General features: G+C 39.9%; 1 protein-coding gene across 1 annotated transcript in view; it reads left to right on the forward strand.

Moving 5' to 3' along the window:
- Window positions 1–19,669, forward strand: part of TMPRSS7 (transmembrane serine protease 7) — a 51,026-nt gene that overhangs the window by 4,603 nt on the left and 26,754 nt on the right. The window contains exons 2-5 of the mRNA XM_065076216.1: window positions 13,962–14,028; window positions 14,157–14,991; window positions 17,404–17,602; window positions 19,200–19,330. Of these exons, the coding sequence (XP_064932288.1) occupies window positions 14,890–14,991; window positions 17,404–17,602; window positions 19,200–19,330 (432 nt within the window). The 5' untranslated portion in view covers window positions 13,962–14,028; window positions 14,157–14,889. The remainder of the gene's footprint in view (window positions 1–13,961; window positions 14,029–14,156; window positions 14,992–17,403; window positions 17,603–19,199; window positions 19,331–19,669) is intronic.

The raw sequence follows: 19,669 nt of genomic DNA on the forward strand, positions 1-19,669 counted from the left end.
AGCCTGCAGGCGTGTGGACACAGACCCTCCATCTAGCTATTTTGTCTTCTATAAGCTTAAAAAAAATCATAAAAGCCAATTTTGTAATGCACACATAAGCTACTAAGGCAAACAAGCTGTGGCACCCTAAATTTAAGGCTATCCCCAAATAGACAGGGAGAGGAACACACGATTTTGTCAGTACATGTTTTGTGCACAGTATGCTCTTGGCTGGAAATATTTTCCCTCTGTGTGGGGCTTGGTGTCCTGCTGAAAAGGCGAGTGACATGGGCACAAAGACAGCACAAGCGACTGCTAGGAAAACATGCACAAGCAGCCACCTGTCCCAACTCTAACGAACAGATTCTTCCCACCTGAATCTCCAAAATAAAAATGCCACAGTTCTGTGACTAAGCTCAACCATGAGGTAAAAAGGGAGGAGGTGGATGAAAAAAATATATTGACCATTACTATAGGGGGAAAATCACAGTCTTGGACAAAAGAATATTCTTCTTCTCTCATCATTCAGTGTTCAACTGGCAGCACAGTGCAAGATGCTGTGACATTCAAGTTATAATGCCATTTTTCAGATGCAGAAACACATTTGTCTGTAGTCCTATTGGATTTATGGAGGAAATTAGAGAGGTGACCTTTCTGCCTAATAAAATTTCTGTTAAATGGCTCACTTTGGTATAAATGTTACTCTGTTATTGGGCAGGAGTAAATCCCATGCTCTGGTGAGTCAGTGCTCTGCTGACCTCATGGCAGGGTTAATGCCTATGTCTAGCTTCAGAAGTAGTGATGTCCAGAAATGCAGGAGCAGTCTCTGCTCTGGTCTGAGGATCTGCAGGACTGGACTTGCCTGGCAAGGGGAGAGGCAGCAGTAGCGGGAAGGAACAGGCACCCCCAGGCACATGGTTGTGGGAGCTTGAAGCAGCACATGTCTGAGGCAGACCGATGACTTCAGGGTCTTTCCAAACTGGATTTTAAGATGGGTTATGCATTGTCATCTTGTCAATAAAGATGTGAAGTGGATGAAAGCCTTCACGTTTTCACAAAAATCAGCTAAATGCTTTGTTTCTCTCACTTCTTGTCAAGGCGTAGAAAAAGAGAAGGACAGAAATGAGCAGGGATTCTTTTTAGGTGCGGGTTTTGCATTAGCATCATTATGAGTCAACACTTCATATTAAGTTTCTCTGTATTAGCTCCCACACATAATGTAGATGAAATGGTAGCTCTGCTGCTACCAGCTCCTTAAAACACACAACCCAAGACATATTGTTTTGACCAGGCCCCTGAAGATGCTGGAGCACTTCCCCCTGCAGACGCACCTTAACACTCCCAGAGCTACTGAGTACCAGACCTGGTCTTTGTGAGTTTGGCCCTTGGTGAAAGTGGGATAAAAACACTTCCCCATCTCACAGAAAAACAGCCACATAAATGCAGGTCTGGCTTTAAAATGCTCAGATGCCATGGCAACATTAGTTTTCCAAATGAAAGGAAAAGCTTTTGATGCAAGGAGGAAAAATCAATATTTCGGGATAGCAGGTTGGAAGGTGCAAGTGGGATATTGAGGGAACATGTGCATGTGCCAGGAGTGATCATCATCTCCTGCCATCCTCTGGAGAGATCATTTTCTCTGATCTGCTGTGACAGTTCAGATGAATTAAACATTGTGCCACAGTTCTAGTGGTTGTGGTGTATAATCAAAGCAGCGTTTCTTGGATTGCCCCTACCTTAGAAGGATACTTGGGAAGATGGGCTGCAGTGAGGTCCCCACACAAATAGCAGCCAGAGAAGGTTTAGCTGCTGAAAAGCAAGAGTTTGAGCTACAGCCAGGTGGATTTGATTTCTAGATTGCATGAAAGAACTGCAGTGAAAGGTTTAGGCCTTGCCTGAAGACCAATAAGGTGAAGTAAAAAAAGCTCAGGCTCATGTGCAAGCTGAATTGTACCTTGCTTTCCTGTTGTGGGACCTTTCACTGAGGCAGTGTCCCTAAAGTGGCTCAGTGTTGGCAGGAGCTGCTGGGAATGTAGCAAAGCAGCTATTAATATTTCTTGGCTGTTTGTTATTAAGTGCATTTTGTTGATGGAGTTGTTATTAACCAGGGGCAGTGCAGCCACAGCTGAAAGTGAACCACGTAGGAGTGCGGCTGTGTGAAGGCATCTGTCTCCTGAGCACACATGGTCCTTGCAGGAGCTGCTGGGGCCAGAGGACGGCTGGTTCAGGTTCACGGCTGGGACAGGCTCATAGCTGAGATGTGCTGGCTGCCTCCGTGAAGGTCAATGTAGTGAGTTTTAAGGCATGGACCTGCATTTCCTAAATTCTGGGAATAGTTTTTCAGATTCCTGTGAATTCAGTTTAGTTCTCCACCATTTGCATCAATGAGATTTACTCTTTTAGGATTTCTTAGTGTCATTAAAAAGCATTTCTGCTCAGATTTCAGTAGAGACCCACTGAAATAGTAATGTGTGTTTTGTAAGTGATTTTCTTGGCCTTGGAGGTCTTGCCTAAAAACAAAAGTTGTTTTCTTTTTCCTGCTGTGAAATGTTTAATTACACGAATATTTCCCCCAGAAGTATTACCATAATGTGAGCTTTTTTATAAAGAGTCAAATACGATGGCTGGAACAGGTATGATTTTATTTTTTTCTGTGTTAGTAAGTCAAGCTATTGCCATAACCTTTCAAGACAGAATACAAAGAGAAGTATTATGTGATTTCTGTGGTAGGTTTCTCTGTGTTCCGGATGTGAAGCACCCATTACCAGTTAAGTCAAACTAAGTAGGAAGAAAAAGAAAGTAGTGTATTTGTAGTAATTGGCTATTTTTCTTTTTTCCTTATTAGTTCTCTGTCTTTTTCCCCCTCTTTTCATATGCTTAATGTAGGATGAGGATCAAAAGCAACATTATTGTTTACAGACAGTTTCAGTAGTGTCTGCATACTGAAAAATGAATCCATGAATGATTAAACAGTTTTCCTACTGTTTGCTTTTGAAGTGGGAGTTGTGGAATAAAAGCGGGCCATAGTACTGCCATGTCGCTGAAGCAGGCTGCATAAGTGAAGCTCACTTTGGCAGAATGTGTTCTGTATTTAAAATGTCTGTTGCCGTGTAATATGATGAGTCCCTTAAGAGCTACCTTCTTCAGTTGCACTGTGAATTGCACTCCCACTGGAGTCAAGTACATCCAGGCAAATTGGATTATTAGCTGGAGATAAATGGGCCTGGGGAGCACTTAATTGAAGGAGTGATGATGCTCTTGCCCTTCAACTAAGTATAAATGCTGTCTCCTACAAAAGCAGGAGATATGGAGGTTTCAGTTCTGAACATTGTCTGCTTTCTTCAAGAGGCTGTATACGGGTTGTCATGGGATGAATCATACACCTTAGCATTCATCTAGAATGAATCTTCGGTTTTGAAAACATTGAATTTCACAAAATGTTACCTTCTTCATAATGATTTTGAAACAAAAGGAGCAATTTAGCTTTGTGTTTAGGACAATCTTCTTAATGATATTGTTAGTTCAATCTGTACTGAAGGTATAGCATGCATGATTGAGGCCAGCTGATAACAGTTAGAGTGCTTTGAACATCAAAACCTTCCCTTGCAGTGATATTTTTAGAGCATCAGAACTGGAAAACGGAGGATGGAAACAGCTGGATTTCTTTGCTTGCTTGCAATGTCATGGCGGTGAGATGTGAGCCCCAAGCAGAGCTTTGTGTGGCCAGCAAGGTCTCTGAAGGAATGAACTGCAGTGGTCAGGACTGGCATGAGTGGGGGGTGATGCAGGTAACACTCCATAATGGACAGAGAAAACAAAGGTGGTTTTTTGATTCCTGGACTCCTTGGTTAAACCTGAAAAAGGGGAGGGGGCAGGAAACTACCATCCAATAGAAAAGAAAATCTAAAGGCAAGTATTTTCTACCTGCTACCAGCTTGCTGTTTTATACATGTGGTGGGTATTTAGGAAAAAAATGCTAATCAGAAAGTAAATTAATTAGAAGGAGAAATGGATTTAAAATTGTCTTTCTAGTGAGCAAGCTTGAAATAACCCATGAAATACAGGGAAAGATGGACAGAACAAAAGATGTTCTCAGAGAAAAATATATTAGGGTGGTGGGGATCCCTAGGAGGGGGAACCAGCTGCTCTATTAGGAAAAGGAGGATCCTCCTCATTTGGGAGGAGGAGTAGATGAATGACCTCTACAAATGGAAATATAAACCAGTCAGATTTGACGTCATCAATATCACTCCTTCTGTCACCACAGGTCACCAAGGGTCTCAAATTTTGTTTGTCCCTTTGGTCAAAGTTGGTATATTCTCAGCTAATATTGCTAATTTAAAACCTGTGTGTAGCAAGTGAAGGTGAAACTTGTCATCTTGGCGGAGAACGAGCAAAGACGGATCTTTATGTGCATTAGTGGGAAGCTGTTCATAGCGGAGACCGGTAATGTACGTTGCTTAAAGAGAACTGGCATTTGCTTGTTTACTTGGCTGTCTAAAAATAAGACTGCACAGCAGAACACACGTGCTCTCTCCAAAACCTCACCTTTGCACAGGCAAAGCTGCTGCTGTTACCTTGTCTGGCAGGAGCTACTGATGTGAAGAAACAAAAGACAGCCTTCCTGCTGAAGTCTTTTTATTCTGAGATAGATGGGTGTCTGTCCCTCAAAAGGAAACCAGGACCTCCAAAAGAACAGCATTTATTTTAAAACTCTTTTGCTCCTTGGAGTGAAGAAAATTAATCCCCAAAAATAGCTCATTATAGAACATTACTTATGAGCTGGGTGCCTGTAACTATACTTTGTCCTTTCAGATAAAGGCTGTGGCTGTTGCCATTTGCTTGGTGTTTTGCAGAATGAATCATGTTTCCTCCCTTGGGTTTCATTACAAACGCAAAGCACTTCTGAGACTTATTGTGGTGTCTGCAAGTCCTTTAAAATCCTCAGGAGGAGGGGTGCACTGAAAATGCAGGTCCTTGAAAACTACAATTTCTGTAATCAATTTAAACCATAGGAACCATGTTGTACATACAGTTCACCCCTCTCCTTCCCCCCACTTTTCCTGAGAAATAGGGCAATTGGAGTCTAAATCTATTCTTAAAAATGTTACTAGAGAGAAGTTTGAGAAGTGATCATGTCGAGACAAGTTTGGAAATTTTCTCTCTTGAACAGGATCCTAATGATGGATTGGGTTCAGTGTGTTTAAAGGTATCAGGGCCCTTACAGCTGCCAACCTTTAATGGTTCTGGAGGAAAAATATTGACAGCTCTGCATGTCACTTGCCAGATTAAGAACCAAGACATCATGAGGCTGTACAAGATCCTAAGCTATGTGAGGAGTGGCCCAGGCTGTCTGTGTAAAAGTGTAAGGATTTTTTGTCTTGTTTGTATTGTGATGTGTCCATGGCAGTAAAAACTCTTAGGAAGGTGGCTCTGCCAACATCTCAGATGATCCTAAGTTAGCTTTCCCCTCCTTTTGACTTAGCAAAACACTATGCGGAATCCATCTTGCCTGTTAAAATAAATCCCTTACAAGTCAGGACAGCCAAAAGACAGGAAGATGACCAGACAATGTGAAGTGGATAAAGGGAGCTCCCTGTGTCTGAAGGTCAAGGCACACAGACATTCAGCTCTGCTCTGTTACACGGAGAAAGCGCAGGGTCTTGGCAGGTTCTGACATTACTGTACACAAACGATTTAGTGTGGGGATTTTATCCCATGGTTTCCAGACAACAAAGGATACTAAAATTTCGCTGCAGTAGGCAAGTGCAACTCATGTGACCAGTTATCTTCACTAGGAACAGTACTTGTACATGTGTGATCAGCTTCTGTTTGCTGTGATGTCCTCCTGATCCTCAAGTACCAATCTTTAAACAAGTATCAGGTGGCTTTCCCAGTCTGGCAAACTGCTGATCAGATTCTTTTCCCCAATGATCTCGATTAGCTTCCTTTGCTCTTTTGTGAGGTGATTTGCACTAACATTGGGAGAGTTGAACCTGCTTGAAAGAGAATGGAGTATGGCCTGCTGGGTGGGAAAATCCAGTATTTAAATGCCAGATAAAGCTCTTGTTCACAGAGCTGGCTCAAGTGATGTTGCTGTGAGATGTCGACTGACGGAGCTGGGTAACATGATGGTGCTGGAGTGTTATAGACCATCACGATAAATAGCACGCACTCATTGGAATAAGTTGCTTAGAATTTATTGCAGCAAGCAGCAAGCGGGCAAAACAGCGCTGGGCAACCGGGGAGTCTGCGCTCCACCACGGCGCGCCTTTCCAGCAGCAGCAATCTTGGTTAAATGTGGTAAAGGATTACATATTCATGGTCTATACATATTCATAACTTTTTCCTCTAAAAGGCCGTTCTTATTAAAATGAGTTCCAAGGAATTATATCTATAGTCTTCACCTTTGGCTCTTTCCTGTTGCACCTGCGCATTGTCTCCAGGTGGTCACGGGAGGGGGTCTTTTGGATGAAGGTTTCAGTCTATCTTGTCGTGCACTTCTCATCTTTGGCCTAGCATGCTGAGTTTGGCCAAGGCTCCAACTGCTTGAGCTGGTTTTCCTCCCGCTTTGTGCTGAAGACCCCCGTTATCTCATTCACACAAGGATGCAACTGGGCCCTTATCTCTGTCAGTCTCTTACTGAATGTTCTGCAGGGTACACTAAATTAGGCTTTTACACATATCTGTGGAACAAGTTTTTTACAAAGACTACATACAGGTTGCATTGTTTAATGGCAGCATGTACTAATATCATGTTATATGCTCAGGTTTCACAGCCACTGATAACATATCCATTTAGACCGGTTTGATTAACAAATATATCGTTAAGTTTATTACATGGAGGAAGGTTCACAAGCTCTTTCGCTGGGGCTGTATGGAGACCGAAGGGCTAGAGGGATTGCCTCTCTCTGCTGAGCTTCCACAAGGTAAAAACAAAACAAAAGGCACTTAGCTGTAGTACAACCTATGGTAACTTTTAAAAAATTTTTTATTATTATTAATTTTTTTTCCAGTCAGGGCCTTGTGATGACATTGTAAATGGAGCAGACAGGGCTGTAGCTCCCTCCTGTTAATAGCTCCTTGGTTCTTGCCATTTCATCATGTAGCAGTGAATGTTTCTGCCATATGCAGATTATGACCATACCCAACCCTTTGAAGTCCTGCTACTCTAACCAACATACAAACAGCAATCTTTGTAATGCAGAACCTAGAAGCAGGCAGGAGAAACGAATGCGGCATGTGTGGATCATGGTAACAAGTTTTATATTTAGACTTCCTTTTTCTTTTCCATCAGTCCAAATCCTCTTAACTTCTGCCTGTTATTTCACTGCTTTCAGCCCAAGGGCATGAGCAGGTATTCAAACTGGTGATCAGGCCCTAATGAAGATTAGTGTCCCTGCAGATGAGATAGAGCAGTTGCCTGCAAGTACTCAAAGATGTTGAGGTCAGAGGGGACTGCAATGACCTAGCAGGTGCAACAGGAACATCTCTGAAAAAAAGTTTGAACATGGGACTGTGCAATTTGTTGAGCAGGACTCAGTGCAATTCTTGGTCAATTGTACTGGTTTGTCTGTGCTTGAGCATGGTTTTTATTCTGAGCACCAGATTTTCTTTTTAAATCATCTGGTTGCATTGCTCTGCCTCTGCCAGCACTTAAAATTTTCTTTGTCTCAGCGAGGACCCTGCCAATAACAGAGCTATATAATTCAAATGGTAAAAATCCTTTTGTTTAAACTTTTCCTTGTCGAATTAACTGGACTGTGTCCCTCCTTGTCAAGTATGTTTTTTTCAGTTCTTTAATTAACCTTTGTAGGACTTTTGATTACTTATCAAAATTTTTGGTGGGTGAGAGATCAAAACAGCAACGTCAGTCACTTCTAGAGGGTGGAATGTCAAGCTGCCCCATAACCCCTGAATGAGGAGACTGAAACTGCAAATTCACCAGGCTGAGTGAAACTGCTTGTTTAACACTTGGAAGTGCAAATAATCCAACTTTTTAATAGGAGGTTAATTCAGGTTACTTTCTTTAAACACAAAAGTTTAAAAAACTCGTTCTGCTCCTTGACAGTTTAAAGTTGCATGTTCTTGCTGTAGTCTGTCACTGCCTGGATGATAACATCACAGGACTTTGAGATCTGATAGAGTATGGATAAAAATGGCACAGGTAGACTGATTGCCCTATTGAAGTCTTTTAGGTGAAAGTAATGAAGTCAGAAAAAGCTCCATTGTGGTGGTATTTTTTTGTTTGTTTCATTTTGTTTGTGTTTTTCTTTGTTAGTTTGTGGGGTTTTTTGTTTGTTTGTGTTGTTTGTTTTTGTCTTGTTTCCCCTCATCTTCCTACTTAGAGGATAATCAGTGAAATAGAAATCAGGTGAAAGCTAAAGTTGGAAGAGAAGGGGCATGGGTAGGTTTTTGAAAGACTGAGGAGGGAAGACAAGGAGTTAAACTTTCAGTGCTGGTTTTCTTCCAGGCTACAGAAGATATTTTCTGCTTAATTGCAGGGAAAATGCAACTGTGGAAAGGCAGGACAAGTATATTGCATTAGCATTCTATAGGGAACTTAATCTGTGGCAAACACTGGGGCTAGGTTGGCATGAGGTTTGCAGAAGCCTTGAGCAGTGAGCAGTGTTTCCTGGGGGAGACACCGCAATCCTGCCTACATGACTGAGATATCTTTGGTTCACGTGCACTAAACAGTAACCTTATTTCAGCTGGGCATCCATTATGGCAACTGACTGCTATGAAAGTGCAAGAAGAGAGATGTTTCCCTGTTTGCCTGTCATGTGGCACAGAAGGTTTGATTATAGAGGATGATCTTATTAACGCTTACAAATATCTCAAGGGTGAGTGTCAAGAGGATGCGGCCAGACTCTCTTCAGCAGTGCTTAGCAATAGGATAAGGGGCAATGGGTACAGACTGAAACACATGAGGTCCCATATGAATACGAGGAAAAATTTATCTGAGGGTGACAGAGCACTGGAACAGGCTGCCCAGAGAGGTCGTGGAGTCTCCTTCTCTGGAGTCATTCAAAACCCGCCTGGACACATTCCTGTGCCATCTGCTCTGGATGAACCTGCTTTAGCAGGTGGGTTGGACTACATAATCTCCAGAGGTCCCTTCCAGCCCAAACCATTCTCTAATTCTGTGTAAAGGGGTATCCATTAATGATAGCAGCCTCTCGGGGTCTTAGCCTTGTGGACCAATTCTTTTGGACAGCACTGCTTATAAGCTGAAGCCTTAAGGAACTTATTAATTTAATCATTGTTCGCTTTCAACAGGGCATCAGTTAAGCACCAGGTCACCAACTTAAGTATTATTTGCAGGCAGAAGCAAAAGACACATTCATCAGTAAGTGCTTCAACTTGGCTTGTCAAACTCTGCTCAGGCCTGACCTATGTAAGCACACATGACTGAGCACTCTGATGGATGGGAGTTTTCACATCAGCACATCCAATCATCTGAAAAGCTACAAACATTGCTTTTGCTTGGCTGAAGCGCTGCCATGACTTGACTTCTGTAGAGGGTGCTATCATTTGCTCTAGTGCTTGCTCAACTGGGTCAACCTCATTATCATGGCAACTCTATTTTTTTAATATATTGTTTGTTTTATTTAACATACAGCATATTTCCTAGCACTGTGATTTTCCTAACAAGTTATATTTAATCTAGCAGTATGATTCATGTGCACTGGGTCAATATTACTTGCCTTGCTCCCTCCCATACAGAGCTGTCCAGTTTCATATAAGCAGGAAAGAAATTGAGAGTACAATTATCTAGTGCCCCCAATAAAAGGCAAGTGGTGCAAGACCATTAACTGATGAAATAACAGGGCTTGTCAGTCCTTAAAATGTCACAGACTGATAAATAGATGCTTTGGCCAAAAGATGTGTTCACTTAGCATTTTTGTTTTAATTTAAATTGATAGGGATACAAACAATTAAGCTGTTCTCCATCTGCACAGGCGAGGTAAAATAGCTCTGTTAGTGCTGCTGTGCAAGGCCGTCAGTGGCTTCACTTCAGATGAAATGCTCTGTCAATGGCAGTTATTTGTCGTGTCTGGATCTTCGAAGACAGCTCAATTCCCTGTAATTTCCAAGATGATTTTGTCTGTTGGAAACTATTTTGTTACATTGGAGGCTTCTAGCGCATGGTCAAGGATTGACAGGAATCAGAAATTAAGTGAGAGCTCAAGGAGAATCATAGAATCACAGAATGGTTTGGGTTGGAAAGGACCTTAAAGATCATCTAGTTCCAACCCTCCTGCCATGGGCAGTCACGCCTTCTACTAGACCAGGTTGCTCAAAGCCCCATCCAGGCTGTCCTTGAACACTTCCAGGGATGGGGCATTCACAGCTTCTCTGGGCAGCCTGTTACACTGACTCAGCACCCTCTTGGTGAAGAATTTCTTCCTTATATCTGATCTAAATCTGCCCTCTTTCAGTTTATTTTTTCAGAAGAAAAATTAAATATGACTACTGTGATTTGAAGCTACATCTCCAGACAACAAACATCTTGAAGGCAAGCAGCATGGTATTCATTCAATGAGGAAGGAGAAAGAGGTTCAAAGTTGATACTGAAACATAAGTTAGTAGTCAATTATTAATAATTTAGTAATCAACTGCCACTCACTTACATACTTTGGTAAAAGCCTCATTTCAACTTACAGTTTCATCTGTTCTGGTTCCATCTCCTGTGATGGAAGAGATGTATCCAGAATGTTGATAACCTACCTGTGTGTATGCAGATCTCTTCAGACTATTAATAGCATACCAGTTATTATTAATATGTGCTTTTTGAAGGTATAGGCATTTGACCTTTTCTAGGTCTAAAATGAAGCTGGATTACAAATTCAGCTGTGTTATTAAGAAGTGCAGTCAACACCTTTTCTTATTCTGTTGGAAGTAATCTTGGCTGTAATTTGAAGACATTATTAAAGGGGAAAAATGCGCAATTGTACAGTGTTAGTGTCAGCTCTGATGAAGACTGATTGATTTAAGAAGATACATGAATGTCTTCTCAAGTGTTATCATAAATCACCATTGACTGGTTTTCATGGATCTGATAAGACCTGTATTTTGTCTGAGTTTTGTTTAAAGAAAAACTGAAACAAGCAATATGTGAGAGAATTTTTTTATGTACCAAAATCAGGTTTTGGCAGAATTAACTTTGCATTGTGTAGGTACATTTCTTCCGCCCAAATTTTTGTGTAGCTTGTTAGACATTGCTGCTCCACAAAGGGACATCCTGAAGTAGAAACAAAATGTCACTTTTGATGTTTGTTTTAGGAAAAAATGACATGCTGAGGTTAGTAGCTCTCTAGAGTGCCCTGAGGTGTTTCAGGGCTCATGCTGGCAAGCTGGTTCAAGGCTGCTGTCAGATTAAGCAGCAAGAAAGACTGCCTCTGAACAATGATGGAGGAAGCTTTGGTCAGAAGGGAAGAACTTCTGTTATACAGAGAGGATTTTGTAGATGTTAGGTTTGTTCAAGTCTAAGATAATTACATGTTTTCTATCTGTGCTCAATGGTGAAAATGTGATATATCTTCTCTGTCTTGGATGCTTCTCTCTTACCATCGAGTATAGACTGAGTCTGGAAAACAAACTTGTACAAGAGGAAATTACCTCAAGTTGCACCAGGGGAGGTTTAGACTGGATATTAGGAAAAAATTCTTCACAGAAGGGTTGTCAGTTGTTGGAACAGACTGCCCAGGGAAGTGGTGCAGTCACCAGTGTTTAGATGAGGTTCTTACAGACATGATTTAGTACTAGAGTTAGGTTAGGTTAGGTTATGGTTGGACTTGATCATGAGGGTCTCTTCCAACTGAAACAATTCTGTTCTATAAGCCAGGCTGCCCCCAGTTGTGTGTGGGTTTTGGAGAGAGAGTGACGGAACAGAAAAATCAGGCTGCCAAACAGATGTGCATGAGGATACCAGAGCCTTGAGAGAAAATGATGCAAGTAAAACCAAGCCATCACTGCTGTTGTGTGACTAAACCAAGAAGTATGTGATTTGTATCAGTGGGTTTTGTAGTAGTAGGAAAGCATGAAGAGGTGGAATTGGTCTGGAAGCCATGACAAAGGCAAGAAAATAGGATGCTTCTGAAACTGATCAATGTATGTGTTATGTTGATTTGTGTTAGAAAGAGATAAGAGGCATGCTTTGATATGCATTACTTGCAGGAGGTAAAATCAAGTTGCCTAGTACAAATTCACACATACCAAGTAACGGCTTAAAGCCCATGGCCCTTGCAGGTGGACCTATGTGAAAGCATATTTCTCCACAAAGCTCAGAAATGGAATAATGTCTCATATTAACTTTTTGAGCTGACCTGGAATTGCTGGTATCTGTCAGGGAAACAGCCTGTGGTTTGCATTGGTTTCAGATTTTTTTAACCTCCAGACTTTTTTTTTTTTATATAGGGAACATTCAATTAATGAAACAGAAGGAAACAACAGTGCTCAGTTTCATAAAATGAATATATTTCTAATGTGTTTCTTGTTTTATTTCAGTTTGCTAACGTCTATATTCTTAGCTTTACTTAGAAACAGAATGCGCTTGTCTTGGAAAAAACCCTCAAACACCAACTTCATTTTTTAAGAGGAAGAGGAAGGGAGAAGTCAGTACCAGATACTGTGACATTGTTGTGGGTTAGTGGTGGCAATCAGCCAGACTCCCACCCAGCAACTCATTCCCTCTCTGCCCTCCTCAGCAGGATGCGGGAAGAAAATGGGAAGAACAGGAAGGAGAGAAAAATAATGGTTTGAGATGAAGACAGGGAGATTACTTGCCAATCACTGTTGCAGGCAAAACAGACTCAGCTTGGGGAAAACTGACTTAATTTGTTGTCCATTTAAGAAAAAATGCGACTGCTACTTTGGGTGGTATGAAACAAAAAGACGAGCATTGAAACAGTACTGTTCCTCCCTCCTCCAATTTTGTTTTTTCACTCACAAATCCTCTACTTGCCCGCTCCACACCACTCCTCAAACCATGAGTAGCACAGTAGGAAAGGGGGGTTGTGGTCAGTGGTTTCTCTGCTGCTCCTCCTTTCTCTCTCTTTTCCATTGGCCTCAGTCCTTCAGGAATATCCATCTGCTCCAGTGTGCTCTCCTCCATGGGCTACAGCAATGATCTCTGCTCTGACACATGAAGGACTTCCTTCTCCATCTCCATATTTTTTTTCTTCATTTATTTATTTCATACAAGCAACCCCTATACACCCTACATACATGAAAGGTGTGTAATAGTGTTATTTATCTCATTGAAGGAATGTAAATAACTACCATCTCAGCCTTTCCATGTGATCTAGAGAAAATGGCATATAATTTTCTTACTAAGTTTGAAGCACACATTTAAAACTATACCTTTTGATTGACTTTTGTTACTATTTCAATAACAAACACCATAGTTATTTTTATCTTCTTTGGAGAAAATACATGAAGTTAAATAGCTGAAGAAAAGTGAAATCTGGAGATAACTATTCTTCCTCAGATTATAGAGGATTTATTCAATAAACGGGCAAAAGATTTTGAGTACTGACAAAAGGAAAGTGTTTTAATGTACAATACTCTTTTAATCTATGGACCAGCTTCTTGAATATCTTTTGTATCATACTAATTCCCTGTATGCAGGGTAGTGGAAGGCTCTTTGGGATTACGTGAATACTTTAAGAGACCGTGATAGTCCCCAAAAACTTAGGTGTAATTAAAAATAAATAGATAAATTTGGAGTTGTAAGCAATTTTATATAGTAATATGGAGTAAATAGATTTTCTTGTGCTACTAAAGCATTAATAGGGCCCAGAGCTTAAAGTATCACTTCATATGGTGTAAATACCTTGGAATTCTAGAATAAATAACAAACAATGACTGAGGACATAAATATTGTGCTTCTGGACACAACCAAAGACTAACACACAGACAGTAAATATTTTCATTTACAAGTGCATTGTCTAACTGTAACATTTTTTGCCTTGTAGTTGAAGCCATCTGTTGCTGGTTACACATATGAAGCATAGATTGTGCCTGGAACTCACCTGTCATGAGGTCTGACTGTAACTATTCTATACCTCTACACTATTGTGTTGCTGAAGTTTTGTGATTGTTGGCTTGGTTTCATATCTTCAAAGATAAATTGATAGAATGTGGTTTTGTCTTTTTATTTTTCGTTCCAGTGCCATTTCTGAAGCTGACCCCAGGAAGGCATTGAGGTTGTTAATCACTTAAAAGTAAAGACAGCTCTATAGTTAGCATCCATTGAGGAAAGTACTGTTTTACATCCTCTATAAATATTTAATTACCAAAGAAAAAAGTATGGAACTGTTATGGTACCAGTGACTTCCTGCATCTGATTACAAAAAGGATTCTCAGTTTGAAGCCTGATCTATTTCAACAATAGGAAATATGTTGCCTGGAGCAGCTTATTTCTTGGTTACAATAAAAAAAAACAAACAAATTTGAGTGTTCAAAATGTATGTTACAAAGTTCTAGAAGTGAGTAAAAATGCTCTTCTTGGTTTGCAATGCTTATCTGCTATTTGCAGCACTTTTATTCAAGGTACTTAGATTTATTTTCCTTCTTTCAGTTTGCTCTTATGTTTACATTTTACTTGTGATTTTTCTTGTTTATGGCAACTTATTTTGTGAAGTTTTAATGATGTGTAGGTTTTAGCCCTGTGATTTTGTTTTAAGAAGTTGGAATCTATTCCAGCTTAAAAAGACTATTTATTTAGTCTGACTTTTATGTCTAAAGTTACTTGATAGCATCCTTCTAATATTCACAAAAGAGCAACAGGGCAGATGAGATTACAATCGGAAACTCATCAAGGTAAATTGATGCCTCTCTTGGTCCTGGACATTGCTGTTAGCTGTCTTCAGCTTCAGAAGTAGGAGTAGTGCCTGGGAGAAGATGGAAGACTCCTTTTCAGCTGGGCCAAGCAATAAAATTCATTCTGCCACCATGGATAATAAAAATGATCCCCCAGCAGCTAAATCTGAAGATGAACTAAGTGTAAGTAGGTGACTTAAGTATTCTTGATTTCATACACTTCTTGACACTATTAAATCTCTTACGATGTAATTCTCAAGTATTAGACTTAACATCCCAGTTAATTTGTTATACCTTTCTTTTAATGTCAATATTTGTTTGTATATCTTCAGGATTGTTAATAACAAGTATTTTCAGGCAACTGAAATAATGGTAATATCAGTGTGATAATACAAAAAGCGTATATTGGTGTCACAGCAGCACATTTTTCCAAAAAGAAATCGATTTCTAGGCAAGAAAGGCAACATTAAAGTAGGTAAAATGTTTTGCTTTTCCCTGAGAAGATACCGAAGAGGACTATTATGTGAGCATTAACTCACGACAAAGTAGTAATTAAATAATTTAGTGTATGGTGATAGTCAAATTGCAATTTTAGCTGGAAACCAGTTCTAGAATACAAGAGCTAAATTGCCGTACGTGATGAGAGGTGATGTACCTCTGAATAGGTCCTAGCCCACAAGTGCCATAAAATCAGCTATGAGGTAGGGGAGACTCACTTTGACAATGCCCTTAAATGAATTAAGCTATTTCAAAGATGAAGACCGAAAAAATAAACAAAAAAAATAAAAAAGAGCCTTTTTCTTCAATTTAAGATGGTGTAGTTTTGTTTTATCTTTGAAATAAAAAGTCCTGGCTCAGGACCTCATATATACAAAGTCTGGTTTGTGCTTCATAGAAGTCTTCTCACTAAAACACTTGCTGCTTGTTGCTGACTGGTGTTTTTCAACACCTCCAGTCATGGAGAACCCACAACTTCCTATGGCAGCTTCTTGAGCTCTTCCCTCTCACTAGCATCAACATATTTTTGAATAATTTTCCTGAGTGTTACTTATTAATGTAGCAATATTAGATAACTTATGCTATAGTTGTGATATAAGGAAATTAAAGTTGGCACCTTTATATATATATATATATATATCTATATCTATATATATATATCTATCTCCAATTCTGGTACAGCAGGGTATCACAGCTACACCTGTGTTCATATTCAGTGCACGTGGTTGTTAATGCCCTGAGCGGTCCAGGAATCTGTCAGCTAACTGTTACAGAGATGAGACAATGAACTAACTTGAGAAAAGGTGGTTGAACTTCTAGCTGATCTCGCAATGAAGTATTTGACTGTCACAAGAGATCTCCAAAAGGAAATTTTATGAAGTCCCAGCTATTTCTCCAGGCAGCTGTTGCTGTGCCTGCAGCATCTGGTAGACATTATTTGTATGTTTAAATGGGTTGATTATCTTCTGCAGAGGAAAATGCCTGGAGAAGTGCCTGGTTCAAACAGACTTTCCAGAACAGACCAAACTGTAGAAAGATAAGGTACCTCTAGAAAGTAGAAACTGCTCCTGCAAATGTAGTAAGTGTCGCATAGAAGTCTTCTGCACCTAGATAAGATGTTGGGGAGATATTTTGAATCTAGCTTTAAAAAATTTGGACCGTAGTTCAAAATAAACTGACAAGGTGCTGTATGTCCAACTGATGACCTTTCCCAGGTCCCATCCCAGCAAGACCTGTACTGTGTCCTCCTGTTCACAGGAGGAAACCTCTCAGAGGGAGCTGGACATGCAGGAGAAGACTATCCATACCCACTGCTCCTCATCCTGAAGAGGGGACTTTTTTCTGAGGAATGAATGGGTTGAGCCCACTTGTATTGGGATAGTTCTGGTTTGAGAATATATTTTTTTGTTTTGGGAATAGCAGTGTCGTTTTGACCACGAGCTTGGAGGTGTCTAGACACCTGTCTCCTGGTTGCTTAGCAGAGAAATGACAAGCTATTGTATTGGAACAAGGATTGACTATTTTACCATCATGGCAACCCCTCTCTCCCACTTCACACAAAGGGAGGAATGAATGGCTGAATGTGTGTCTGCTTGTGCATCAAACATGGAGAAGCATAGCAAAGGTTTGGGTCATGAGACATCTTGTTGGGTTATGTTACCAAGCTGCTGTTGAAAAGCTGTCATTTGGCAGTACTTGTCTGTGCATACATCTCAGCTGCAGACAGTGCAAGGTAATCCAACGTTGTATACCCTCTGGTCTACAGAGGGCTAGTTTACACTGATGAGGTATGCACAAAGATATTAGCATTCATTCATATAGTTAATGCTGGGTAGCTGTTGAATGTTGAGCTGTTATCGTATGGTACATTGTGTTTTACATCCTTATGCATTACAGACCGACTCACTGTTATAGCTGCAAGTGTCTGGAAGAAAAGAATCTTAATTTTTGATTGGAGTCTTAAACTACTACTAAGTTAATTATAGCTGTGGGTATGCCATAACAGACAAATATATGTGGGAATCTCTTCTAGTTGTTGGTCAGCTAATTGCTTTTAGAAATGTTTCACACTTTTTGCTGTCTTTCACATTGGTTTAGGTAGCCAACATCTCAGTCCAAATGGTAGCTGCAGAAGACAAATTGGCAAAGAGGATTCTGGCAAGGAAAAAACATGGCAAACTGAAATTGAAGAAAAAAGATAAGTTGCTGTGGAATTTTCAAAACAAAATAATTCTCTTTACCCTCATTCTATTCATTTTAGGAGTTGTAACCTGGACATTACTATGGCTCTTCATTGGTGAGTTGCTAAAAGCTCATGCCCATTTCACAAATTACTGTCCCCAATAAATAGCACTTTCAGTTGGGTTTAAGATCTTGTCCTGAAGGCTGTTTCTAAAATAAACATAGACTTATTCAAATGAGCCCTGAAAGACCTTGGGTTGTCTTTGTTAAGTCTTAACAAGTAATTAAATTATAAGAACAGACATAGCTGCTGGCTTTAGAAAGTGTGATTTTTTTAAAATTATTTTTTAAAGTGTTATGCAAAACTTTTTTTATGTAATAGCTAATTGCATACACTTGACAGTTCCTATGAACTTGATTCTGTGAAAAATGCAGTTGTGATTTGTGCTAAGATGTTTAATGTTTACAGGTATAACCAAATGAGGCACGGACTCTGAACTTGGAAAAGGGAAAGGTGGTTGAATTCTATGTAAAAAGTTATGAAACTTGTTTAGGAAGTTATATTGATAAAGGGAACTAACATTTTAAGTGTTAAGCAACTATATAATAAGGGCCTACTAACAATCTAATATTTTAAACCACATAATTAATATCTAGTTTAGAGCTGTATGTAACTAATTGTGCTAAAAAAAAAAAAACAGGACTTCATTAAATGCTGAGATAAGAGGCTTTACAGCACCAGCTGCAACCTTGAGGAGACAAGATAGCCAAGATTTTTACAGCAAAAAGGGGGTGCCAGTCTGGTTTCAGTCGGTTTGGTAGCTTGGGTTCCAGCCAGTTCCTCCTAATGAGCCAAAGGTAAAAAGTCCACTGTGACGAAGCTGAAGGAGCCTTCATCCAAAGACCCCTAAAGACCCTTCCTCAAATTCACCAAGTGACATTGCGCAGGCGCAACAGGGGAGGGTCAAGGAGGGGAATATGTAAATGGTTATCTGAGACTCATTTTAATAAAAAGCGGGAAAGGTCATGGATATGTATAGGCTTGTCTGGGGTCATTATGAATATGTAATACCATACTGTATTTAAGCACAATTCTTATTGTTAAAAGTGTGCATGTTGGGCGGAGCGAATCCCCCGTGCACCCAGTGCTGTTTTGCTTATGCTCTAATGAACACATGTTTAAAGAATACAGTTAAGGAATTGGATTAAACATTGTTTATCCATAGAAAAAGCATAAGTTATTTATTTCAATTCTTCAAAAATTATGACATTTACTCTGTTTCTTGGCCTGCTGAAGGTTGAATAAGTCTTTTGTCTCTCATGCAGAATAGATTTAAAGAAGTTACTGTGTCTAATAGGACAGTAAAACCTATGTTCTCATCTTTAGAAACCTGATGTTAATACTGCCTAAGATTCATCAGGAATGCTCCAGAATCTGGATGCTGATATTGCCTTCGTTATGCTGGTTTATTTGTATGGTGGTATCCTGTCTCGTGTTTAGGGAACAGGTGCTCTATTAACCATATTGTCGGACTCATCTATTCATAGAATGGTTTGTTTATGAACACATAGTCTTCTTTTGGTAGTGATTTCTACTGTAAGGCTGAAAAGATTAATTTGGTTTAGAATTTAATGAGAAAAAAATCTCATTGTTCTTAAAAAAAAATAGTAAAAATAAAACGGAAGCTAACTGTTGTCTTTGTTTCTTGCAGTTCAGGCAGAAAACAAAGATGCATTGTATTTTGTTGGACTATTTCGTGTTGCCAATATAGAGTTTCTCCCAGAATACAGGCAAAAGGAGTCGAAAGAATTCCTCTCTGTAGCACAGAATGTGCAGCATGTGGTAAGATGAGTGGACTGCTTGGCTAGCAAAAAAATCAGAACCGTGAACTAGAGGCGCAACTTCCAGGTGCCGTTAAGTCTGCTGTGATGTTCTACAATTCCCCCCCTTACCCCCCTCCGGAAGACTATGTACAAAGGGTTGTTATCTGGAGGTAGGAAGGAACTGACTACTTCCAGTTTGTTAATCACAAACTGAGTTTTGAAAAGGTCTGTTTGACTTTCAGATTTACTAAAAAATTCACATATTTCCCCCCACAAACGGAGGTCTATGAATAGAACTCTACAAAACCCCTTCAAAACTTAATTGCCACATTTGTGACATTAAACTGACGAAGTCTTT

Source organism: Columba livia, chromosome 1, assembly GCF_036013475.1.
Source record: "Columba livia isolate bColLiv1 breed racing homer chromosome 1, bColLiv1.pat.W.v2, whole genome shotgun sequence".
Classification (NCBI taxonomy): Eukaryota; Metazoa; Chordata; class Aves; order Columbiformes; family Columbidae; genus Columba; species Columba livia.